The 11011-nt window shown below is 40.1% G+C and overlaps 1 protein-coding gene across 4 annotated transcripts in view; it reads left to right on the forward strand.

The window, feature by feature from the left end:
• RPAP2 (RNA polymerase II associated protein 2) overlaps positions 1–9084 on the forward strand; it is a 49267-nt gene extending 40183 nt beyond the window's left edge. The window contains exons 14-15 of one of the 4 annotated variants that reach the window (XR_007507025.1): positions 324–548; positions 7776–9084. Coding sequence is in view for 3 of the 4 variants with exons in the window: in XM_049808330.1 (XP_049664287.1) it covers position 324 (1 nt within the window). In the remaining variant the exon portion in view is untranslated. Of the gene's footprint in view, positions 1–323; positions 1664–7775 lie in introns of those variants that run through there. The other 3 variants (XM_049808330.1, XM_049808329.1, XM_049808333.1) reach the window with 3 other exon arrangements.
• Positions 9085–11011: the final 1927 nt, after the last annotated feature.

Below are 11011 nucleotides of genomic sequence, written 5' to 3' on the forward strand. Positions count from 1 at the left end.
GGAATTTTTACTTAAGTTCTACTACAATTTATTTAAAAAAAAATTCTGTGTGGCTACAATGGCTAAGTCTCAGCGGGGTTTCTTAATTATTGAAACGAAGTTGTTGTGTCCAGTCTTTGTGATATAAAATTGAGCTAAAAGCCATGTATTTTTTGCATACTACTAAGATTAGATTTTGCATTCGAGGTAGGCTGAAAAATTTAAGAGCAAGTACTTTATTTATGTTGATCATATTCAACAGATTCGATGAATATAGCATTATAGGATGTAATTAAGTAATTAGTGTATTAACATTACTGACCTCACTCCTTTGTTCCCCACAGAATAAGGTGATCGTCTTAACATCTCCTACTATCATTTCAGATATTCACTATTTCAAGTGGCACAGAGAACAAAAGAACACCTTCAATTATTGGAACTTTTTTTAGATGAAAAATGAAATTTAGTATTAATTGTACTGCTTGTACTTCTGCTTTTTCATTTCCTTCCTGTAAATAAGAATTTTGAAGTCTTGTGGAGAAGTTGACCATAACAGCAGTTGTTTCAAGGTATGCATGAAGACTAGTTAAAATACGGGTCATCTGAAAACTGTCTGTTTAAAAGCAGTAGAAAGGAATTTGGATTGGTTTGGTTTTTTCTTGCTTTGGAAATTTTCAGCCAAAATTTGTCTACAGGAATTGGGGGGAGGGGGGGGGTGCGTATATTAGACTGGTGTGTTAAGAACACTGCTGCTGACATTTTTCCAGTTGACCCAATGCATGGAGCAATGATCCTTAAGAATGATGACGACGGTACACAAAGATGTCTGATCTAAAGCCTGTTTATCTTGCTACTTCTAAGAAAAGGGTTGGTTTTTGAACTTGTGTAAAAGTTATTTTTAAACAGCCTCTAACTGTTACTAATTTGGACTTTAAAATATATTTTAATAACTAAAAACTTAATTTTTTCTTTCAGTAGTCATTTCATTTAAGAGTTGTGTTGTTTAGACTGAGTGTGTTTAGGCTTGCTTCTGTCACTAACTGATCATAAAATGCAATTTAAAACTAATCCACTAGTAATTCTTAATGATTCCATAATATAGTTTATTGCACAGTTCTCACTTCATAGGCCACTGTCCTTTGACAGACTTGAGAAGAAAGTTATAACTGACAGTGCTCAGTCTGCAGCGAATGACAGCACTAGTTAAGGCTGAAGCAAGACTTACCAGGGCTCCACATAGCAACTCCGTTCAAAAAAACAGAGTTTATTCCCTTTGTTTTGTTTCTGTAATTAGACACCAAAAGGGAACTCTGCACTCAGTTTATTGCTGTGTAGTTCCTTCATGATAATCAGGATAAATATGTTGATTGCCCCCAACACACAGAAGCCCATGCAGCTTTTCCCTGGAAGCTTCATTGTGCAGTAGAGTTTATTTAGGTGATGCTTCACTTTTCCTAACTTACCTTGTAATGGGAAGTTATGTTCAGTACAACTTGTAAAAGCAACAGTTTAGAATGAGGAAAGCCTTTAATGCAGAGTTAAAGCTATGCATTTTTCTAAGTATGCAATAGGAAAAAAATACCCATTGTGATCAGAGCATGTCTGATATCAAATTCATAAGAATGCATGATGTAATCTGGATAGAAGGTACATTGGTGTTGTACCATGATGGAAAACTTTTTACTTGTTACATATGCAAAGAAGGGGCAAGACCTTACCAAAAGATAAGCTTATAGAAGACTGAGTAATAGGTATGATACTCTGAGCAAAACTTAAACCTTGAATTTATATCTATCTGCTTCTGATTTTGGAAATTAAATATATTTCTATTTTTAGCTAGTACTTCACTGTAGATTCTGAGCAAGCTATTGTTCTGTTCCATGTACATTTACCTTGGGGCATAAAGATTACAATGCTGCTATACTGCGTACGCCTAGAAGGCATTACAAATGCACATCATACCAGGAACATGACTGTGTTTCATCAGGTTCGATGGCTCTCATTTGGAAAGTTTTTACATTTCCTGTCAGTTTAGTGGTGTCATTTTTTTGTTAGTTATTTTTAGGTTTGGTATTCAGCACTTACTGTGTAGGAAACGTATGATCTTGTATAAGAGTGAATAGGTCACAGGCCCAAAGACCTCTTTATCAGGGTTCACTGTATCTGCTTTAATGTCTGGCTTAGCAACTCAAAAAAGTAAGCTTCCAGGATTTTTGCATCTCCGCGGCTGCTGTGTAGTAAGCTCACTCATTCTTTTCCTTGCCCTAAGAGAACGGAATAACCTTTCTCCTTCTATGACCTTCTTCACCAGTCCTGAAGACAGACTTCCATAATATGCTGGAAATGCCCTGAAGGGATATTCTTCACTTACCTTTAATGATTTCATCTCCCTTAGACGTGACTAAAACACGTGTTAAAAAAAAAATATGCAGAAGATATACATACATCCATTACTTTTGAGTAGGAGAAAGGCTGTAGACTCATCTCAAAAGGATCTTTCATACTATCAACCTTATCTTGTGGCACAAAGAGCACAACTCAAGCACCAGAAATTAAGTTCATCTGTGTAGTTTTCTTATGAGCGTGTTTTATAACAGCTTAACTGCTTAGAAATGTTCAAATCTACACCTCATTTATGAGCTTAAGGCTAATTTCTGCCACAACTATCTGTCCTCTAACAGACTTTACTCTTTCTCAGCTCACTTTCCCCCACCCTTCATATTTTGGTTATGTTTGCAGGCAGATTGTCTCCTTGTGGCCTTGCTGCTGTGCTTACTGTTTTTCCTTCCTATGTTAGTTGAGCAGATGAGAACAGTTGACACTCGGTTCAGTGGTGGGTTTAAGCCTTACCTCAGATATGCTAAATTTTAGTGACTTGTGAGCTGTAGGCCTGTAGGGACATTATGGATCTGGGGCTTAGGGTAGGTAGGACGTAAGCCTCTACTTCTGAACAGCTCTCTGAAAGGGGCATGAGTTTGGGAAAGCCATCAGCTGGTTAGAACATAAGGATCATAAAGTCATGGAAGTCTGTTGCTGTGACCATGTAAAGCATCCAAGCCTATCGGGCAGTGGACCTGCAGCAAGGCAAACATGGTATGATGTGTTTCTTAATAGCAGGGGGGAAACCAGACTTCTACTGTGATTTATTTTTTTTTCTGACATATATAAAGGATATAGTAAAGAATAGAAAAACACTTTAGTTTAAAGCTTAAAGCAAAGCCCACTTCATGCTGTTGCAAGCTTCTCAGCATCAAAGGAGGAATGTGTGACATACCTGAATAGTGCAGATACGGATTTCTTACTGAGTTTTCTATTGATGTAATGAATTAATCTCAGGAAGAGAGCAGTGTTGTTAATAAAACCACATATACAGACAAAATCAAATTGTTCAAAGTCATTCAAAGCAGCCTTTGTGCTGGCTAAACAGGATGGAGGAAAAGCTTTTGTGTCTATTTTCACACCAAGGTTCAGTTCACAGTCCTGTAAATACTGTCAGTGTAAGTACTGCATTCTGTAGTACTGGATTTCCTAGTGCAGAGCCCTTCATTGCTGCTGTTCAATTCTTTGTGCCCACTGACCAAGCTTGCTGATTTATCTTGGGTTTTGGAGGGAAGAAAGGGATTCAGAGTGGTTCACTTGATAGTCACTATTTCAGGAAACTGGGCAAGTCATAGCATAACCTGTAAATTACCAGGTATTCAAAGAGATTACCCTGCATCTTTGTGAAGTTTGCAAATCATGTTATGCTTATATATGGTAATGCAAAATTCTGCCATACAACAATCGGAAGAGAGCTTGATTTATGTAATTGAAGACTACTAAAACAAAAAAGTGCCTTAGTAGATCTAGACCAGCATAACTGAGAAGGCTGCGCTGCTGTCTAAACCCAAAACTGGAAAGTTACACCTACCCTGTCTTTAAAGCAGGGAGCAACAAAGAGCATGGTACATACATGAGAGACATCTGGGGCCTCAAAGGCTGTGTCCACACAACACATAGAAGATTCACCTATATTTTCACTCCTCAGTCTCAGTGAGTAGTTTAACAGTGAGACATCTGTTGTGGTTTTGGCAGGGGGGGGGAGGGGGCAGAGAATAACGATCCTGCGAATCTTGGTGTAGAACCTGCATGCCCTACCCTTCTCTCCCTAGTCTGAGAGAATGTGGAGTCTACAAAATACAAGAGGGATGAGCAGCTCAGCGGGACATTAAGTGTCAGCTGACCTTTACCTGCTGGAGAGAAAAGGACTAACACATCAGAGGGGAAAAAAAAGGAAGAGAGAAGGGGAAAGCGGTATTCACACCTTCTAAATTTAGGCATCCAACCTTAGGTACCTGCCTGTCTCCATTTACTTCAGAGAGAACTGATGCTCTTAAATTTAGGTTCTCCAAATCATATCTTAGTGCAGTGCATGAAGTTGGTGGTGTTAATGCCTCTGCCCCTATTCCCTGGTGGCAGAAAGAAATCAGAAAAGTCAGCTGAGAACTTTGACTATAGTAAACTGGCTCTCCCTGGAGTAATTCATTTAGTAATAGCGTGGCACAAAACTGAATGGGGACCTGGGCCTGCAAAGTAGGAAGTTTCTAAGCAATCTGATCCTTTGTTCAGCTGTTTTGATGGCTACTACATCACACAGAATTTTTTCTTAACCTGTAAGAGTTAAAACCAAAAGAATTAAAGTGAGTGGCAGTCTTTAGGAAAAAAATAATGCCACTGTGTTGGAAGTTACATCCAGGAGGTTACACTCTAGTTCTGCAGTTTGCCTCTAAGCTTTCCGTACTTGCTGTTTATTTCTGCACTTGCTTAGGAACACCCAGTACTGTGGGTGGGGTTTAGCTTGATCTCATTGGGGTAGCAGGTAAGGCTGAACTGTCATTTCCAATGAGCATTAAATATTGAAAACACAACATCATCCTCTCTGTGGCAAGTCTTAAGTTTCCATAAGCAGCAGATGGTATACAAGGCAGGGCTAGGCACCTATAAAGACCTCTGTTTCTCAACTGCATATCTCTACCACCTGACAGCCAGCCATCCTCTGATTAGAGTCAGAGGAAGTGGGTGTGCCTGCCATTAGCAAAGACAAAGTAATATTGCTAGAGACTTTTCCTCTTGTGAGCTTTCTTTTTGTGACTTTTCATCTTAGAACCACTTCTCTGCACAGGCTGCAGACAGTGCTTTGGGAGACAAGCTGCCTGAAAGACGCTGCAGAATGTGAACTGTGGCATTGTGGTGCTAAACAGGATTTGGTGAGGTGGGGGGAGAGAGCTAGAAACCTATGTCTTCAAGTAGCTCTTACTTGAGCACTCTGGTTTCAAAAAGCAAGTGAAAGCATACATGGCCTCAGTGGCTGATCTGTATGTGTGTGATAAATGTCAGTCATTCCCCCTTGGTTGCTTGCAGCTGTAGAGCAAGGAGCAAGGCAACCTGGAGTTCTGAAAAAATAGACAAGACTAGCCAAAAAGAGTAATAATTAGCAAGAAGAAAGGTGAGAAACAAGCACAAGCTTTTTTTAAACTGTTCTTGCTGTGGAAAACAGGCAATATTGTGAGATACCTTTTGGGCATCCTCCTCAAAATAGTCTCTTCGGTATAGCATCACATTTGGGGCAGCATTAACAGTAGTGGTAGGGCTAGAAAGGCCAGCAACAAAGGCCACCAGCTTTCTGACCACTGTTTCTGAGATTTGTGAGCCAGGTTTATCTTCCCACTGACTTTGCCACTGTAGTTGAATGTGTAGACTTAAGTCCTAGACTTAGGAAGGCTTATCAGAATAATACATTAAGTGTGGCCCCTTGTAACACTTCAGATGTCCACCTGTTTGTTAGTTTTACTGTGCTATCCTGTGGTTACCCAAGACGAGAGCTCCCTAATGAGTCCCTTCTCCAAGAACAGACTAGAGCTGACTCATCGGTGATCATAAGGCAGTCACACCTCGCCAGTATGAAAACTCCCCCCCCATAGAAGTCAGTCCCCAGAATGCTTTGGTAGCCTATACTTTAAAGGCAAAGTCTTCAGTATGTTTTTGCATGCTGTGATTACCTGCAGGAGCTGCATGTAAAGATCAGAGAACAAAGCCAGTGTGGCTACTGACAGGTACATCCTGCATCATTGCAAGCCACATCAAATCAATGCCATTTCTGGTACTTTTTCGCCTCTTAAATTTTATGGGTATGTAACTGAATTGGACACATAATGGGACAGCAGCAGCTTCCTGGAGAGTCCTACAATTGGGTTAGAACTAGTCATCGCCACAGAGAGTTTGAAAGACTTTGGATACAGCTTTAATAAGCTGCAAACACTTAGATCAGGATTTACATCATAAATCTTGCCTTTTTGTTCTACTCAAATGGGAGTGTCTACAAATCAGGTTAATATAATTTAACAGTACAGTAGTTAAGTAACAAAAAAGATCATTATTGGTAGTATTATCTAAGAGCTAGAACTACCCTGCTTACAACTGCCAGCTAAGATCTGACTCATCTAAGGTATTTTATAGCAACCATATGTTAGGCATGTCTATCTCCCCTATTATGCAAAAAACCGATAACATTTGCTAATCAGGATTTGCCACTGAGCAGGATTTTCCATAAACATCTCAGTATTGCAAGCACTATCCACAGCTAGGAGAAAGCCTTTTGCAGACACTTCCGATTTGTTATTTTAACAGAATAAATGGCTACAAATCTGTAGCTAGTACTGATGCAGTAAGGCTGGCTGTAGTTCAAAGTATAGGTGTGTTACTTTGGCAGTTGACATGTTAAAACATCACCTAGGAATTCTGTGTTAGAAGGCAATTTCAGAATGCCTGCACTTCTTATGCAAAAAAACCCAGGTGTTTCAAATTGAAGACACTAGCAGGAACAAACATGTGATACATTAAAAATACTTCACTGAGATGGTGCAAGCAAAGTTATATTGGTATAGTATATTCACCTGCATAGCCAGAAAAGAGAGGGTGAATTCATATCAGTACTGGAGAGAAAGATTAAAAATTAAGTTTGAAAATATTAAGGTCTTTTGACAACAATGCAATTGGTTAAGCTAGAATAATCATTGCATTTTAACAAAGGCAGACACTGTTGTAGACCCCGTTGGCTGTTGATTTTTGAGCAAGTTTTACATCCAGTTCACTTTTACACAGAAACCTGCCTAAGCCTACACCCCTCCGCAGTCTGACTTGAGTCCTCCTTGCACAAAGACTGGTTCAATGTTCATCAGCCTTAACTATTCCTAGGCTTTTGCTGCAGTATCCAAGTGGTCTAAAGGAGTAATATGGAGGATGAAGCTGCAGTCCCGACACTCCCTTCTGTTCTCAAAAGGGCAGTAGTTTTACTGCTTAAAGCTCTGATGACAAAGCTCCTGTTGATGCCAATGAGAGCAGACTGTTTTCTTGGTAATCACATACCTTGTTTAGGAATCACAATCTTTCATTTTTAGAAGAGAATACCTTCACTTAAAAGCTTTTTTGAATACATTCTCTTTTTCTGAACTGTGGGCTCTCATTAAATAAAATAAAAAGCAAAGTAGGTATTTTTGCTGCTTAAGATCCTTGGCTTATTATAGAATTTCACAACTAGAAGTGTAGTTAAAGTGTTTCTTCCTTATTAAGATAATTTCTCCAGAGGGCATTTGAAAACTTGGAAAATAAGTGGTTTTACAGATACTACATTAGCCCTCAACAGCTCTGGGTCAAATACATGTCATCTCTGCTAACTATTCATTTCTAAGATCCTCCCAAGCTCTGCTTTTTTGTACACCGAACATCTGATGCTTCTTGTTTTTCTTCTATAACCACAGATGTGCCCTCTTCAAAAACTCACAATCTCAAAATACTAAACTGACAAGCTGAGTGTCAAACCACACACCCCAAGCAGCAAGCAGTGCTGAAGAAAAACAGAATCACGCTTGAAGAAAAACAGAAGAAATCACACAAATTGTTTCCAAAGAATGAATCTGAAACATTTTCAACTCACTGCAAGCATTGTTTCTTAAGAATCCAAATGCCACTTGATGCTTTTCGGTTTTATCCTCACTTACTGTATAAGCAGAGGCTGCTTTCAGAAAGAAGAGATTAATTTGAACACCACTTTATGTATTTGTGTTAAGATGAGTTTTATCTCTCTCTGAGCTAAACTGGAGCCTTGCTATGGGACCAAGATGGGTCACCTTGTTTGCCAAAAAAGCAGCATGAGTGTTCCTGTGCTAGCTGAGTTACACACTAGGTTAAGTGAGACCTCTTCACTGGGAACGTGTGGTCTGTGTGCACCACAGAGCCTCTCTGCATCAGACCGCCCCATGTGTTGCTCACCAAGAGCACACCAGAGAGCTGGACAGGAGCTGAGCAAAGCTCCTGTTGTGAGCAAGCAGCCCCACAGCTACCAGTTTGCTGTAGCAAGTCCCTACATTACAGAAGGCTATTTGAGCACAAGGGAGTGAAGTGATTTGTCCAGGTCTTCATGGACAGGCTATAGCAGGACCCACAGCTCTTTCAGCTGTAGTGCCTATCTGCAAGCCATCCCTCCTCCCACCGCAGGGCCTGATGTGGGACAAGATTTGGTCCACAATGCTCTAGTGCTAAGGTGCCAAATACTTATAATTCAGCTTGGCAGTAATGCTATGAGTTATCCAAAAGGCCTCATGATACTGTCCTGCAAACAATGGCATGTAGAAGCGGTAGAAGGGGTCATTTTCATACTGAAAAAATATATAAGACCAGCTAGCTGGTTTCTTAATTAAACTGTCAAGCACACTTCACACTTTGCAGCATGCTGTCACCTTATCTCTACAGTTCAAATTTGTCATAGCATTAAAAAAAAAAAGTTAAAATTTAAAAGCATAGCTATAAATGTGTATTTAGCTGCTTTGAAGGCTCTCTGTCAATATGCAGTTGTAAGTTAATGCTGTTGTGCAGGTTTCACTGAAAGAAACGTCCTTTTTTTTTAAATCTGGTGATTCAAAGGTAAAACACTGACCTTCAGTTCTGGTACTTGATTGCTGATCTTCAGTAAAGATCTGTGTAAGAGTAATGCTGCATTCTGAGTTACATCATTTGTATTTTAAGGGTGCGAGTCAAAAGCTGGATTTCATTTTTCCTAGTTCATCTCTATCTGATAACCTTGACTACAAGAGAGATGATGCCTGAAGCAAAGCTGATAAAGTCACCAGTACTAAGAAGCTGGGGGGGGGGGGGGGGGGGGGGGCGCACAACAGCATAGATATTTATCTTACATCCTTATTTCCTTTACAAATGGAGGAAGGAAGTTCCTTGCAGGTTAGCCCAAGAACATCGGCTCTTACAGCCTGAGAGGTAGCAAAGTACAATTTCCAAGAGCCACAGGCTTTTAAAAATACTGAATTCAGTATTTCACACATAATACTCCATCAAGATTTTTCTATACCTAGTGCTACTGAAAGCCTTTTACTAAAAATTCACAACTGGGTATCACATCCATCAGACTTACAGACACCCCACCCTGTTTCATATCTCTACTCTGTTCCTGTCTCTTCCCTCTTCTTTCAAATCTTTCCTATTCTTCCCATCCCAGTGCCTGGCCATTCCTCTCCACTTCACCCCTTCACTAATTCCAGCAGCTGGCACTAATCCTCCTGCCTCCTCCCTGTCTGCCACTGTAAAGATCCCACCCAACAGTCAGTTTCCATGGCAGGAGACCCCTGGGCTTCTCACCCCACACGCTGGCTCCCTACACCCCACAAAGGGAAGAAGAGGAAGGGACAGCGCTGCCTGGCAAGGGCTGCCACGTGCCTCCCACCCTCCCATCCGCACACCGAGCTACTGTGGGGAACCTGCTGCAGGGCTCATTTTTTCAGCACAGGGTGGTGAACAGGCCATCTCTCCCCTCGCTCCTTGAAGAGGCTCACGTGTGTCATTGGTTTGGTGCCCATTTACACACACAGCCTCTTTAAAGCTAGGAGGATGCTGCCCTGGGGCCACATGACTGTTGCTGGACGGACGAAGATACTCATATAATGATTCTTACAACAGCATCTATAGATTATTATGAAACTTGTCTCTAAAACAGATAAGAATCACCCAACAGCTACAGCAGTGTTCCTGTGCAGAGATGATTAAGAATTTTTATGCAACTTCTTTAATCAGAAGAGGCCTACTTGGTTGAAAATGAAACCTCTGCAGGAAAAGGTTGGTTTTGATTAATTTCTCAACCTGAAAAAGCATCCAAATTGTCAGTGTGTTTCACTTCAACATTTCTAAACACAGAGAAAAGGGGGCGGGGGGGGGGGGGGAGAAAAATTAAGTTTAAAGTCACTTCTCATTTTAAGATAGGTTAAATTTCATTCTGATCAACTAGTATCCAGCCATTTTAACACACTTTACACCATTAATTTTTTGTTTGCAAAAATTTACATTTTCACTTGTCTTCCCAAATTCTTTATTGTAGGTTAGACTATATGAACACTCAAATGTATTTTTCCTTTGTAGAAGTACAGTATTTATTTATAAAACTAAATGTGATGAGGAGCAATAGCAGCTTTGTTCAGAATTTCTTGCTATATAGGAATCCCCAGATAACAGCCCCTGTATCTCTATAGGCTGTTACCTATCAAAAGCCATTATCTTTCATAATGCAACCTCAGGGAAGATTTTATTGCTGAAAGAAGAGATGCATTCCTACTTTTAACTAATTGAAAGAAATTGTCTAGTTTCAGAACTTTGACCAAGATTACAAATTCATCACTGAAGATGGATCAAACTGATCAGTGATTACACAGGATTGTGCTTATTTTTAGTTGCTAATTTTTTTTTGACTGAGCTAATGGTCTTCTTATGGTACATTTACATGTATTGAGGTGAGCTCTTCACCATGAGGACTCTTTTAAGAGGATTATCAATTAGCAGTTTCATCATCAATTTCAAAGCATTTTCCAAAGATAGATAACCCCTTTTCACAGAAAAGGAAAGTGAAAGGGGAGTGGAGTGACTCATCCAGGCACGTGGACTATGTCAGACGCAGAGCCAGAAATAGATTCTGAGCTCCTGGTACCCACACTCATCA

The sequence above is a fragment of the Accipiter gentilis genome, chromosome 8 (assembly GCF_929443795.1).
Source record: "Accipiter gentilis chromosome 8, bAccGen1.1, whole genome shotgun sequence".
In the NCBI taxonomy this organism is placed as follows: Eukaryota; Metazoa; Chordata; class Aves; order Accipitriformes; family Accipitridae; genus Astur; species Astur gentilis.